Source organism: Mytilinidion resinicola (genome assembly GCF_010093595.1).
Source record: "Mytilinidion resinicola strain CBS 304.34 unplaced genomic scaffold BDZ99scaffold_11, whole genome shotgun sequence".
Classification (NCBI taxonomy): Eukaryota; Fungi; Ascomycota; class Dothideomycetes; order Mytilinidiales; family Mytilinidiaceae; genus Mytilinidion; species Mytilinidion resinicola.
In genome coordinates this window covers 563558-577987 of record NW_022985447.1, presented here as the reverse complement: position 1 = coordinate 577987, position 14430 = coordinate 563558, and the positions used below count along the sequence as shown (strand labels likewise).

Here is a 14430-nt window from a genome sequence, read left to right as displayed (position 1 = left end):
AACAGAAAAGACAAGGAAAGAGCGATATTGCACAGCCCTTAGTCACGTGCTTATAAAGTATTGGAAATGCTGACATAGGGGTGCGAATATCAATATTGAAGCGTGAGAAAGCTCACCTGGGATTGGCCCCGTGTCTGAATCTGATATTGTACCCTCGCACACAATCAATGCCACTTTTCAGACATCTGGAGCACGAAGGTCTCTGTTCATCGCCTATAGAACATCGTCATTAGCACAGCCAATCACGGGAAGATTGAACAAGCTTACATTTAAGGTGCCTATACCAGGGGTGACATCATAAGCGAATACTCAATGATTCAGACTTCCATTCGTAGAATGCATACCGGACGCGACAACTCTGATGATATGCCGGATTAGGAAATGGAGCGGTATCTCCTGAGCATCACGGGAGACTTACCTGGCACCCGGTTCTTGTTCGTGGAGTCGAGTTGGACATGGCGCGTTCGCGCGGCATGGAGCAGGTGGTTCCGGGTCTTAGCGAGGTTCTGGAAGGAGTTGGAGGGACGCAAGGGCAGCGGGAGCAGCAAAGGGCGAGGGCCGCTGAAGATATCCTCTTTCAGACGGCACAGGAAGTTTCCTAAATCAGCTGACGCGGGCAGCGTTTTGCGGGGTTGGCCTCTGTGGGGTTGGCGTGCCGATTCGTGCGGAGATGGCCCAGCCGCTGGACCACTTGCAGCACAACAGTACGGGGATTCGAATACGGGGGCGTGGAGGACGAGGGGAACCAGACCACGATTGCCAGACTGCTACTGGGGCCGGCTCGCCCTCTGGGCTGACAAGTCATACGCCGTCGCGCCGTCTGTGCCGTGGTCCAAGCCTGCTCGACACTGCTCGGCCCGACTTACCTGCTACCATCATTCCGACAGTCGCCCTGGGTGCTGGATGCCGAACACGGTCGTTTCTGTCTGCCGCGATGCCTCGCCTGGTGTTCGAGGCGCCGTCCGGCCACCATGGACCGCCTGGCCGGATGCAAGGCGTCGTCTGGGGTCCCCGCATTCTGGTGTGCTGGGAGGGTGTGGAGCGCGGACGCGGCACCCCGAACCAGCCCAGGCGACACCAACGCCCCTTTCAGCGTCGGCCGCACGTCGGCTCCCACGAGTATTCACACCCTCCCACGCGGCAGATCGCGGCACCTGCATGGTCTGGATCTCCCTTGTCGCGTGGTCTGCACAGGTGGCGTGCAGATGGGATCAAGTTTAACTTTCGGGCAGCCTCTGACGGCACTTGGACCAGGCGGAACAAGTTGCTTGCCGTTTCCCCAAGACCCATCTTCTCCGCAAACCTAGTCCATACCCGCTCCGGGGTATGTGGGCCACTTTGCGGTGGGCTATCTGGGGTGGCATGTTTCAACGCCTGTGACTTCTATATAACTTGGGCCTGATCGCCATGCTTCTGTCCATCATCTCCAGCGTCACCTCCACACTCTCCAAGAGCATCTCATCCTTGTCTCGTCTCTCTTCGTCTCTCTCGTCTCCGCCTCCGTCTTCTACCTCGTATTCCCTCATCATGGGCCAATCTGAGTTTGCCGACGAGAAGCTCGGCAGCAACCATGTCGAGCACGTCGCCAGCGAAGGGCAGACCCTCGACTCCCTCGACACCATTGAGCAGACCCAGACCGGGAGATACTCATGGCTAGTCTCCATCACCGCTGCCATTGGCGGTATGCTCTTCGGATACGACACTGGCATCATCTCCGCCGTCCTTGTCTACATCGGCCGTGATCTCGGTCACACTCTCTCCTCCAACGAAAAGGAACTCATCACCTCCGTCACTTCTGGTGCCGCCTTCTTTGGAGCCATCTTCGCCGGTGCCACCGCTGACAAGTTTGGCCGCAAGCCTGCTATCTACGTCGGATGCGTTCTCTTCATCCTCGGAGCCATTCTTCAAGCTGCATCCTTTGGACTCGCTCAGATGACCGTGGGACGTCTCGTTGTTGGTTTCGGTGTCGGTTCCGCTGCCATGATGTAAGAGAAGCAAGGAAGACTACAACCACACATTACTAATGCAGTCATAGTGTCCCCATGTACATTGCAGAAGTTTCCCCTGCCAAGTATCGCGGACGCATGATTGGCTTAGACAACATGTCTATCACTGGGGGCCAGTTGGTTTCCTACGGCATTGGTGCTGGATTCGCAAAAGTCGCTGGTACGTTGCAATGTCTGCTCCTCTTTGCCCCATGAGCATCACTGACACATTACAGGCGGCTGGCGCTACATGGTCGGTGGTGGTGCTATCCCAGCCATCATTCTCTGCTGCCTTCTCCCATTCTGCCCTGAATCTCCTCGCCAGCTCATCTACCACGGCAAGGCCGATCAAGCCCGCGTTGTCATCCGCAGCATCTACCCCCACGCCACCGACCTCCAGGTCGACCAGAAGGTCCAGCACATCACCATCCACGTCCAGGAGTCCAAAGACCTGACCGCCGGCAAGAGCCAATGGTGGGTGCTCAAGCAGCTCTATGTTATTCCCGGCAACTTCCGTGCTCTCGTCTGCGCTTGCGGTCTCATGGCTATTTCCCAGCTCGGTGGTTTCAACTCGCTCATGTACTACTCTTCGACCCTCTTCGCCCTCGTTGGCTTCTCCAACCCCGTGGCCGTCGGAACTATCATCGCCGGAACCAACTTCTTCTTCACCTGGGTCAACCTCATGCTCGTCGACCGTATTGGCCGCCGCCGCATATTGCTCTGCACCATGCAATTTATGGGTCTCTTCCTCGTCGTTGCGGCTGTCGCTTTCCACTGGATCCCAGTCAACCACGATCTCTCTCTAAAAGCGGGCACTAAAGTCGGCCCCCCGGCTATCATTGTTCTCGTCTCCATGGTCTGCTACGTTGGCTTCTACTCCTCCGGTATGGGCAACACCGCCTGGTTGAGCTCTGAGTTCTTCCCCATGGAGGTTCGCGCTATGGGCACGATGATGTTGACGATGACATGCTGGGGCTCCAACGTTATCGTCGCCTCCACTTTCCTCTCCCAGATGGAGAACACCACTCCCTCCGGTGCCTTCGGCTTCTACGCCGCCATCTGTATCCTCGGCTGGGTTGCTGTCTGGTGGTGCTACCCTGAGGTCAAGGGCATGACCCTCGAGGACATCCGCGAGGTCTTTGCTCAGCCCTCTTTCCGCGGTTGTGTGCGCCGCGCGCGCGAGATCCAGAAGGAAGTCAAGTCCCATGGCATGCATGCTCATGTTGATCCAGACACCAAGCTAGCTGTGCATGTTTAGAGAAGAGCAGAGGGAAAGTGTGAGCTTTTGTATATACTTTGAGCTTAGGACGTTTTTTGGAGCGTGGGACTGGATTGAAATGGAGTTTTCAAGACGGAACGATTCTTCTTATCTATGGGATAGAGTAGAATACCAACTCACTTCTTCCACACACATAACTGAACATCGCCGCTCGTGCAAACTCTAGTTCCCATCAATGCTGAAACTAGAGGAGTGTGAGAGTGAGAACTGAGGTGGCCTAATACTCCAGACATCTTAGCGCAAAAGGCACATCCGTTCCTCCCCAAGAGCTGGTCACCTAGAGTCTCACCTTAACCTCGAGATCAAATAAGCATACCCAGCAGCATTTATACGCTGTTCCATGAGCATATGCAACGTCTGTCCCAGCTCATGAGCTAGAGCGCTACAGTAAGATCTGTATGACCCTTACAGCACTGCTATGAAAGTCATAAGTTTGGTCATTTCGGCTATCTCCCGGCCCCGGCTCTACTTTTGCTCACTCCAGCTAGCTGGTCTGTAGTGGACTTAACGAGTAGTCTGACTTCCACTGCTATGAATTTTATATTAGATTTAGACTCTTGAAAGCCTGATAGTGATACTTAGATATGCTTAGGCTCCTGTCTTGCTCGCTCGACACCATTGTAAGGAGCGCCCTAACTAGCACAGTTTTGGTGACTTAGGGGGTAGTCTGATTTCCACGGCCTCGATGTTCACATCCAGTACTAGAAGAAACGTTCAAGTGTACGGATATTTCACTGCTCCGGCCCTTCTCTTGCTCGCTCAATGCCACTGTCAGGAGTACCCCAGCTACGTGGTCTTTAGCCTGTCGAAGGGCAACCTAAGTTCCACTGCTATGGCCTTTGCACAAGACTTGCAATTTCAAAAGCCTATCGTGGTACCCTAAGCAGTTGCAAGGAGTACCCGAATTCCGACTCCATTCCTGCTCACTCAACGCCACTGTCAAGAGCACCTGAACTAGCACATCTTTAGTGATTTAGAAGGTAGTCTGATTTACACTGCATTGACCTTTACATCGTGCTTGGAGTTTTAGGAGCCTATCGGGGTACCCGTAGCATACGCAAAAAGCGTGTAAAGTTATGTATGCTGTATGTAAAGACAGCGGACTCGTAAGCATGGAGTCACTGGATAGTTTGTATGTTCAAGCTCCCTTGTGCTATATTCGCAGGAAGGGCCGACCAGGTCGCTATTATGAGGTATGCGACAAATGTCGGTCGTTGTGGCAAAAGTAAGGAGGGGTCTTCGCTGTAAAGAGATAGAAGTGAGTGAAGCAGAGACCTCACCAGTGGCATGGAGCTGGGAGAAAGCAAGTAGATGCGATAAAAACTAATTCAATCTCGTAATCCTATAGACCATCTCAACGAAGAGATTACCGATCTATCCTAGAACTCCTTCTAAATACTCCGCTCATGCAAACCCCTAAATCCCCAAACCCCTCTGCTTCCAAATCCTGAACACTAACCCCAAACATCCTCACCCCACTTCCCCCTCCTCTTAACCCCCTCGCTCCACTGCTTCACCTCCTCTTCCTCCCACCCCTTCCCCCTCCCCACCGCCCCCTGCACCACCTTCCCAACCTCCCTCGCCATACTCGCCCGCCCACAAACATAGAAATTCCCCGCCTCCTCCGTCAACAACCGCACCACCTCATCCCCCTCCTCCCTTACGCGGTCCTGCACATACACCTTCTTCCCCCCGACCCTCGAAAACGCCGTCACCACCCTCAGCTTCCCCTCCAACTGCTTGACATACCCCTCCAGCCCCTCCTGGTAGATATAGTCCTCCGCCGGGTCGCGGCAGCCGAAGAAGAGCACCATGGGCCCGACCTCTTTCCCGACAGCCGCGAGGCGTGCGCGCTCGGAGATGAAGGCACGGAAGGGCGCGAGGCCGGTGCCCGCGGCGACCATGATGAGGGGCGTGAGGGCGGAGAGGGGGAGCTTGAATTTGGATTTACGGATGTGGGCGTGGAGTTTGTGGCCACTGGGGGAGTCGCCGGAGAGGGCGAGGGAGGGGTTTGTGAGGGTGTAGATGGAGGAGGCGGGCTGGGTGATGGAGGAGGAGGAGGAGCGGTGGGATTGGGAGAGAGCGAGGAGATAGTTGCTGGTGACGCCGTTGATGGATTGGGAGGGGTTGGAGGGGAGGGGTGTGCTGGTGACTAGGGCGGTAATGGCGGGGGTCCGGGGAGAGATGGCGGAGGAGGAGGAGATGGAGTAGTAGCGCGGTTGGGTGTGCGGGAGGGTTTCGAGGAGCCAGGAGAGGGGGAGGGTGGGCCAGGTGGGTGGGCTGGAGGTGTCGGAGGCGAGAGCGGCTTCGAGGAGACGGCCGATGGTGAGGTAGTTGCGGGTTAGGAAGTCGGCATAGGCATCTTTTGAGGTGGCGAGGGTGGTAAGGTAGGTTTTTGTGGCAGGATTGGGGGCGAACTGAGCGAGGCTGGCCATGGTGTCCCGGGAGATGGGTGCACAGATCTCGAGGTAATAGCGGAAGAGTGCAGAGAGCGTCGTTGGTGTAGGGACTTTAACTTTGACGGTTTCGTCGAGTGATTTGACGCTGACGGGGATATCGCGGCGCTCAGAGAGACCCAGTACACGGAGAAGTCGCTCCACTTCGTCGTCCGGGTTTGTTGGCCATACGGCGAGATGATCACCTGTCTTGTAGTGCAGTTCTGAGTGGTCATTGATGTCAAGCTCCATATGGATACAGTTGCGAGACGATGAGGTGAAGAGCTCGCGGGAAGAGACAATGTTGAGTGCTTTGATAGGTGAGCAGCTCGCTGCTGATTTGGCATTCTCTCGTGGATGCATTGGTTCACCGTGATGTAGGTCGATGATGTCGAGAGACTCGTCCTCCTCCACCGATAGCGTAGGCTCGTATGCGATCTCGTGTTCCTTGAAATGCAGGTCCTTCCGAAAAACGGTGAAGAGCTCGTCTCTCCATCCCATAAAGTCTTCCTCTGTGGTGCCTGTAGCATCGTCCGCTCGGCCTACTGGCATCAACTTCTGGGCGCCGAACTTGTCCAACGCTTCTGCCACAACGTCGATAACGCGGTTGTAGTATTTGTAGTTGCTGTTTCCAAGACCGAATGCCATGTATCGGAGGTTTTGGAGCTTGATGTCGGTAGACTTCAACACCCACTCCCACAAGCCAGCAGAGTTGTCACTTGGATCACCTTCGCCAAACGTCGACATGATGAAGATGGCGAACTTTGTCTGAGGAATGAGGGCGATGGTCTCGGTGTCGTAGTCGGAGAGGTCTGCTGCCATGCAGTTTAGGCCAAATCGGAGATGGCATTCTCTTGCGAGGCGGTTCGCGATGGCTTCGGCAGTGCCAGATTGCGAGCCCCAGAAGATTACGAGGGATTTTTCCTGGAGTCATTAGTGTCTGGGCAGAGTCAAATGATCAGAAGAGATGCTCACAGATTCGTCAAGTTTCTGAGCTATGTTTCTGGTCTCTTTTTGGGCATTTCTGCCAGCAGAATCCTTTTCTTGTGGTCTTTCGTAGAACATGTAGTTATACGGGTCTGGTTTGTCCCACGCGATTCCTCTCAATAGATAGCCTACTGAACCAAGAGCAACCAAGCCCAAGGCAGCGATATCTGCATAGGAGGAAGGCTTTGCCAGCTGAGTGAGCTCCAGAAGAGACTCAGGCAAGCCATTACTTGAAAATAGAGGGGTAGACATGACTGGAGTGGATCAACGAAGACAATGAAGATTGAAGGACGCTGGAATCAGGACATAGGCAATGGAAAAGAACGTTGTGGATTGCCTATATAGCAAAAGAAAGATCAGACTTGTTGCGACGGAGAAGGAAAATGACAGCAATTCTCCACTGCTATCGGCGGAAATGGTGTTGACCGTCAGATCAGGCAATCCCGCATTCAGAATACCCCGTCCAGACCACCCCACCATGCATGTCGGTTCGGCGTCGTCTGACCCCATGGGAGGCCATTCTAGTACCCTAAGACCCGAAGATGGTGAAGCAGAATTGTGGGGTGACGAAAACTCCGGGGAAGGTCGTCAAAAACTTCCGCTTCGGCATCCCCCCGGGCCGACCTGCCCAAGCTCAACCGCTCTCCTCAACCTTCCTCGCCGTCTCAAAGCAGCAGCTTTCATGACAAAGTTGCCCGTTACGACTGACTCGACGCAGCAACTCTCGCCGCAATCCCTGCGAACCCTGGATCGAGCCCTATGCATGGACTGCTGCCCAAAGCTCAGTCCCGTCGGGTTCCCTAGAATCTCGATGGCCTAGGATTGCGGGTGTGTTTGCTGCGAGTAATGTTCTCCTTCTGGAGGCAAAATCTTGAGTCCCTCGGAAGTCGGTGGTGGGGCAGGAGGGGTCATGTTGCACCCTCCGCGTGCCTCCGTTGACACGATGTTTCTTCTTTGGGCTCTTGTCTGATATCAAGGTATATAGGAGAACACCACGTTCGAAGTCCTTTGACCATCATCACATTTCGTACTCTCTACTTCGTCCATTCCTCAAGTCTCTGATCTCGAACTCTCTGCGTTTGCCTCTACGGCTACATCCACAGAAATTCTCTGATTGTCGAGGCAAGGGGTACAACCCAACAGTCTACCGAAGGGACATTGTCCTATCTACCTGATCATACCCCCTGAAATCTTTCAAGATGTACTCCATCATTGTGGCAGCTAGTGCTGCCTTCTTTTTCGTCACCTACTTCATTCTTAGGCCCGTCTTCAACTACTTCCGCGATGTGAAGGGTTTCCGAAAGTACCCCGCTATCAACCCCATTGCGGGTATCACGAACCTGGGCTTCATGTGGGAAGCCAGAAAGGGGTTCCGGTCGAAAACGCTCTATGAAATGCACAAGATGCACCCGGTCATTCGCATTGGACCAAACTCGTTGAGCTACGGGCGTCCACAAGCTATCAAGGTAAGCAACTCTTGGGATTGAGTAGGGAGAAATCATTGTTAACACAACGTCAAGGACATTTACGGTCACGGTTCTCCTTGCACAAAGGACCTCTTTTACTCAGCCCTAGCTGGCTCGCATTTCCATCTTGCAGATGTGCTCGATAAGCCCGAACACGCCCGCAAGCGTAAAGTCCTCTCATCCGCCTACGCCCTCAAGAACCTTGAAGGCTGGGAACACAAAGTCAGCGACAAAACTGCTCGCTTCATCACCGGCTGCGACAAGCACTGCACCACGCCTCTTATAAAAGGAGCCCCCGGTCCAGATCCCAAAGACTTGACCTTCGATTACCGCGCCTGGACCAACTTCTTCACTCTCGATGCCATCGCCGACATTGGACTGAGCGAGCGTCTCGGTTTCCTAGACCAGGGCTCTGATCTCGTCCGCGGTGAGAAAATGAATGGCGAAATCCACACAATCGACTCCTACCGCCGCTGCCTCCATGCCACCGCTCGCGCCCAGTCCCAAATCGTCTGGGCCTATGACTGGTACACCCTCAACGAGAAGATCACTCGCATACTCCCCACTTCCTTCAAGAGCCTCTGGAAGCTCAACGAGGGCTGGAACGATATCGTTTGGCATCGCGCTATGCAGCGTCTGCGCCGCTACCAAGCCGGCGAGAAGCTCGACGACTTCTTCCAAGCGCTGATGGAAGACAAGAACGGGCATCCAAACAACCTCGAGTGGGGCGAAATTGTTGCCGAGGTATCCATCATGATGAACGCCGGCTCCGACACCACTGCCATTGCCATGAACAACGTCATGTACTGGCTGCTCAAGACCCCTGCTGCCCTAGCGAAACTCCGCGCTGAGATCGACTCAGTGCTCGATGAGGACGAAGTAGTCGCACCGTACGACAAAGTGCGCCATCTGCCATACCTCCGCGCATGTCTCGATGAGAGTATGCGTATCACGCCCCCCACTACCTTCGGTCTGCCCCGCCGCACACCACCTGGGGGCCACACCATCGAGGGCACCTTCGTTCCCGGCGAGACTTCCGTCTCCATGTCTGCATACGTCGCCCACCGCGACCCGACCATCTTTCCGGAGCCAGAAAAGTTCATTCCTGAGCGCTGGCTGCAGCCAGATAGCAAGGATCTGCAAGTGTACTTCATCGCGTTCAGCGCTGGCGCTCGCGGCTGCATTGGCCGCAACATCAGCTACCTGGAGCAAACCGTGTTGCTAAGCAGTGTAATCCATCGGTATGAATTTGCGCTCCCTGAACAGTCGTGGACGCCAACGTGGAAGGAAAGCATGAACTGCGCCCCCGATTCTATGCCTTTGAAGGTGTGGAGACGCGAGAGGATGACGGTCGAGGATGAGAAGGTTGGGCTTTGAGATATTGAAGCCATGATGATGGCAAGAGCTCAGTTGATCTGAGATATTTGAGATGAGATAGACGGACGGACCAACCATCTCGGCATGGAGAGGTTGATGATTCTCCATAATTGTAGACGCTTTCTTATATACCAATCTGGAATGAACAATTACACCTTATCCACACACTCTGATAGGATTTGGTATTCTTGTGCCTTCACTGGTGCTCTCTTTCATATCTCTTTCTCGCCTCGCGTCTTGATACTCGCTTCCCTGCTCGTACCCTCCCGTTTCCACTCACTTTGTAGAGCTACGACGCATGCGGATGATCTACGCTTTCGGTCCAAATGCTACATCATATACCCAAAGCGTGGTCCAGAATGCAGATAATACAAGTTGCAGCGAAAGTGTGATTGTACTTGCCACGCTTTCCTCATCCTTGTACCATCTTTCGTCATTATTTACAAAAAGCGTACACGCATCCGCCTCTTCTTTGAGAAAAAATAAAATTTAACGACGCTTTCGTCCGTTCTTGTGATTGGAACCCCCGCTCCCCCCGCTCCCCCCGCTCCCCCCTCTTCTGCTCGAGATATCTACAGAACACGCCATCTTTCCCTCCATCCTATGCCTATCAATCTCCTAGACTCGCTCTTATCTTACCATCTCCCTTTGTAACTGAATACGAAGTCCCGTGATCTGAGCAACGGTCGCGGGTCTCAACTTCGCCGGGGTATAAAATCTCTCCTCCGACAAGCTTGAGCAGGCCAAGGACATTCGGTCGGACATTGCTCCACTAAAACCGACACACAACAAAAGCTCATGGTGTTGGATGGTGGTTCGTGGCAGTATATCCAAAACAAGACGAGGAAAATGAACCGATGTGCTGCCACCCACTTCGCCGCCGCGCACCGGTGCTACTCACCTCCTAAATCCGATAATATTTGGAGGTACCGGGAGGATACAATGATCAATAGCGATATGAGAAGGCGAGGATATGTGTCAGCAACAGCATACGATGGCCAAGTCCTCCCGCTCTCCGACTCCATGGTGAGTCGCAGTGAGCGATTTGATGTTTCCCTCCATGCATCTACCATCTCTACCGTGATGACTTCGACCGTGCGTTGTTCGATACCTCCCCGGTCCCAGTCATGCGGGATGGGCTCGGATTTGTTTTGATTAGGCAAACTGACCACTCGAGCGCACCCCCAGGTGCGTCCATGGTTTCGAAGAGCCCTCCAATTACTCCTGCCGCTGAAGAACTAAGATCTCATCCCTGAAGGACTCTTATATGCTCTACAGAAGTACAGAGTCACATGATTTGACCATAAGCACATGACCCAAGCGATAGAATAGTAGAGAAATATGTTTTCATTCAAAGGAAGTCTCCAACCGCACTCGCTCGCGGTGAGATCTAATCCAAACGCAGACCCAGGAATCCCCAACCGCTAAAAGAAACCTCTATCATGCCGCCCCAATTACCGTATCCCATTCCGCACACTCACCACTTAACCTTCCCCTCACCCCAAAACTCCTTAATCAGCTCCATATAGTACGGCTTCAGCACCTCCGCCTTGGGCACCTCATCACTCTTCGAGTACAAATCATACGGGTTGAACGCCCTAACCGCCTCCAACATCTTCTCATCCTTCTCATTCATCATCCAGCGGTACGCGTCCTGCGAGTGCCACGGGTAGAACGAGTGGTACCTGATCATCGCCAGCGCCTCGTCGGGCATGGTGCTCTGCGCCTTCGCAATGTGGTAGAGGTACTCGTCGTGGCCCCAGCTGAGCATGACGTTGTCCATGCCGCAGCCGGGCGTGTAGATGCCCTCCTTGGTGCTGTAGATGGGGTCCTTGGAGTCCGGGTTGCCGACGAAGGTGTCCGGGTAGATGATCTTGCGGTCGAAGGCGCAGCCGACGGGGAACGTGTCGCCGACGACGTCCCACTGGCCCTCGGCGCCGAAGAAGAAGAGCAGCTTGCCCAGGTCGTGGATCAGGCCGGTGAGCTGCATCCAGCGCGGCTTGCCGTCGCGGCGGATGGCCTCGGCCGACTGCAGCAGATGCTCGATCTGCGAGAGCGACGTGTCCGGGTCGGACTCGTCGATGAGCGTGTTGAGCTTCTCCATGGCTTCCCAGATGGTCATCTCGGCGCGCGTCTGCGAGAGGAAGGTGTTGCGCGCTTTGAGGTTGTAGGCTACGGTTTGCTTCTCGTGCTGCTCGCGGTAGAAGTTCTTGACGCGGTCGCAAGCTTCTTCGTATTGTCGGAACTGCGTCTTGTCCTTTTCGGCATCGAACTGGGAGGCTTCGTAGATGTCCTTCTCTTCTTGGGTGGCGGTGCCCTTCTTCACTTTGAGAGCGGCCTTGAGGACGTTGACTTCGTCTATGGCGTCCGAGGTGGCTTCGAGAGCGAGGCCATCGCGGTCGTTGAAGGTCTCGTTGATGTTGGGGGTTTCGAGGAGAGCCGGGGCCATTTTGGTGGTGATGAGGGGCTGAGGTATGCAAATGGGTATCAAAGAAGACAGGCTTGGAGATGCAAGAGATGAAGTGAAGTTGATGATGAGAGTGAAAGCTACTTCGACGCTGAGTATTTGAATAGAAGCAGCGTCGCGTGTACTTGACTGTTGAGAAGCGATACACGGTACCTTGATAGCAATGAAAAATGGGAAAGAAAGAGCCCCTCAACAGCGCAATTCTCCCCTACCTACCACAAGCACCTGAATTCAAATCTAGACCCCACATGTCAGGCAATGAGAGTGCGGGTCGATATCAGAATGCATGCCAGATCCAACGCAATCTCTGCAGTTCGCCGTCTTCAGACACGCATGACGGCCCCTTAGCGGGGCTGGCGAACAGGTCGAGGACGAGATGCGTCCACAATTGGAAATATGGTGCAGTGGTCTACGTCAAGTGGAGGGATGGTTGCATTTGCGAGGGCGTTCTGGCTGCCGTGGCTCCACTGTTCCCGCTGGTTTTATCCGACTTGCCGTGTGGCCGCCGAGAAGGACAATTCTCGCCGCAACCTGCGTTCCCGGCATCTATTTGGGGCAATTCGAGGAACACCGACGGGGCGGAGGCGACTGGCGGCCGTTGAAGCGTGGCGATCATGTGGCTGCGTTCCAGGGACTGCCGGCCTTCGAGAATGTTTCCATTCGGATTCCGCTTCGGGAAGGAGGGGTAGCATCTCGGCCCCGCGATGGAGTCTGATGAATTGATGGAGAAAAGAAGATGCGGAGCGGCGAAGCAGCACGGAAGAGTTGCCCTCTCCGCATCAACGATTGCTCGGTTACGTGGCCGTTTTCAATGCCCGATCAAGGAGCAGCAGGTGTGCAAAATAGCCACGCGGGCCCTTCTTACAACGGTACCAAATTGCAGCCTTCAGATTCATCGTGTTCAGAATGCATCCCCGTCCCCGTCCTCTGCACAAAGCACGACTGCCCGGCCCGAGAGAACGGCGAGGGAACAGCGGCCACTCACTCGCCGGCATCCAGGGCCGACACTTCGCCCGATGCGTGGGCCGACCCGCAGCGTACCCTCTCGACACAGACGGCGTGCAAACATGAAGTAACAATTCGCGGGATTCCGCGAAGTTGCCCGCACTATATCAACCACAGCCCTCGCCGCTATGAATCCCGCCCTCTCTAAGTTTATGCTTGCGCGCACTCCCGAACGCATCCTCCATCCAACACCCACAATGAATACCCCGCTACCCCTCAACACCGGCGCCACCATCCCAGCCCTTGGGCTCGGGACGTGGCAATCGGAGCCAGGCCAGGTCAAGGCTACTGTTATTCACGCCATTGAGTCCGGTTACAGACACATAGACTGCGCTTTTTGCTACCAGAACGAGGACGAGGTGGGAGAGGCGCTTAAGGAGGTGCTGGCGAAGAAGGTCGTGAACCGGGAAGAGCTGTTTATCACCACGAAGCTGTGGTGCACGTTCCACACGCGGGTTGAGGAGGGACTAGACAAGAGCTTGAAGGCGCTGGGATTGGACTACGTCGACCTCTTCTTGGTGCATTGGCCGGTACCGATGAACCCCAAGGGTGAGTGCAATTCGACTTCGCGTGTCTTTTTATACCAACCTCTAACATTTGTCCAGGAAACCACCCCCTCTTCCCCAAGTTCCCCGATGGCTCGCGTGACCTCGACAAATCAATTACCCATGTGGACACATGGAAGTCTATGGAGAAGCTCCCGGAGACCGGCAAAGTAAAGGCTATTGGCGTGGCCAATTACTCTGTCAAGTTCCTTGAGGAACTTTTGCCGAACACCACCATCACGCCCGCTGTCAACCAGATCGAAAACCACCCTTATCTGCCCCAACAAGAAATCGTAGACTTCTGCAAGGGCAAGGGAATCCACATCACCGCATATAGTCCTCTCGGAAGCACAGGAAGCCCACTGATGAAGGAAGAGGTTGTGATCGAAGTCGCGAAGAAGCACTCGGTTGAGCCGGGAGCAGTGCTGCTAAGCTACCACGGTAAGTCTCAATCTTTGACTTTCAACAATTGAGGTTAACAGCTAATTCTCAAAAGTTGCCCGCGGCTCCTCCGTCCTCGTGAAATCAGTAACACCCGCCCGCATTGAATCGAACCGCAAACTCACCTCCCTCGATGACGACGACATGGAGAAGCTAGAAGGCATATCCAAAGCGAAGGGCTTCACGCGTTTCGTATACCCACAATTCGGTGTAAACCTAGGCTTCCCAGATAAGCAGTAGGTGCTGGAGGTGCTGCGTCGAGACGGGGGTTGATGTTAGACCGTAGGATACCCGCATCCGTGCTATAGATAAAAGTAAAATTATAGAAGCGCCAAAGGTTGTAAATGAGAACTCAATTCCACGTACAAGTGGTATGCCACTATGTGATGCTAATGGCAAGCAGGAGTGATAATCAATGGAGGTACAGTACTAGGTCATAAGTC

General features: G+C 54.3%; 5 protein-coding genes across 5 annotated transcripts; 3 read left to right on the top strand and 2 right to left on the bottom strand.

Moving 5' to 3' along the window:
- Positions 1–1527: 1527 nt before the first annotated feature.
- BDZ99DRAFT_389503 (general substrate transporter) lies at positions 1528–3243 on the top strand (the record flags this gene model as incomplete). Its single annotated transcript, XM_033715642.1, has 3 exons — positions 1528–1985; positions 2036–2166; positions 2222–3243. The coding sequence occupies 3 exons, from the start codon at positions 1528–1530 to the stop codon at positions 3241–3243; spliced, it is 1611 nt and encodes a 536-aa protein (XP_033575852.1).
- Positions 3244–4718: 1475 nt separating this feature from the next.
- On the bottom strand, positions 4719–6938 carry BDZ99DRAFT_444745 (uncharacterized protein; the record flags this gene model as incomplete). Its single annotated transcript, XM_033717900.1, has 2 exons — positions 4719–6623; positions 6675–6938. 2 exons carry the CDS (start codon positions 6936–6938, stop codon positions 4719–4721), a joined length of 2169 nt encoding a protein of 722 aa, XP_033575851.1.
- Positions 6939–7885: 947 nt separating this feature from the next.
- On the top strand, positions 7886–9693 carry BDZ99DRAFT_509332 (cytochrome P450; the record flags this gene model as incomplete). The annotated part of the gene is made up of 2 exons (XM_033724395.1): positions 7886–8152; positions 8207–9693. 2 exons carry the CDS (start codon positions 7886–7888, stop codon positions 9527–9529), a joined length of 1590 nt encoding a protein of 529 aa, XP_033575850.1. The 3' UTR covers positions 9530–9693.
- A 1168-nt stretch (positions 9694–10861) lies between these two features.
- BDZ99DRAFT_463742 (DUF706-domain-containing protein) lies at positions 10862–12037 on the bottom strand. The gene has a single exon (XM_033720138.1). It carries the CDS (start codon positions 11976–11978, stop codon positions 11007–11009), a length of 972 nt encoding a protein of 323 aa, XP_033575849.1. The 5' UTR covers positions 11979–12037; the 3' UTR covers positions 10862–11006.
- Positions 12038–13069: 1032 nt separating this feature from the next.
- Positions 13070–14417, top strand: BDZ99DRAFT_463741 (Aldo/keto reductase). The gene is made up of 4 exons (XM_033720137.1): positions 13070–13550; positions 13607–13987; positions 14043–14324; positions 14391–14417. The coding sequence occupies exons 1-3, from the start codon at positions 13130–13132 to the stop codon at positions 14225–14227; spliced, it is 987 nt and encodes a 328-aa protein (XP_033575848.1). The 5' UTR covers positions 13070–13129; the 3' UTR covers positions 14228–14324; positions 14391–14417.
- The last annotated feature ends 13 nt before the right edge of the window (positions 14418–14430 follow it).

Excerpts from the sequence above, each read along its gene's own strand:
- BDZ99DRAFT_463742 (XM_033720138.1), bottom strand. The coding sequence starts at position 11,978 with ATGGCCCCGGCTCTCCTCGAAACCCCCAACATCAACGAGACCTTCAAC.
- BDZ99DRAFT_463741 (XM_033720137.1), top strand. The coding sequence starts at position 13,130 with ATGAATCCCGCCCTCTCTAAGTTTATGCTTGCGCGCACTCCCGAACGC. Across the intron at positions 13,551-13,606 it reads GGTACCGATGAACCCCAAGG|GAAACCACCCCCTCTTCCCC; the intron begins GTGAGTGCAATT and ends ACATTTGTCCAG. Across the intron at positions 13,988-14,042 it reads AGTGCTGCTAAGCTACCACG|TTGCCCGCGGCTCCTCCGTC; the intron begins GTAAGTCTCAAT and ends AATTCTCAAAAG.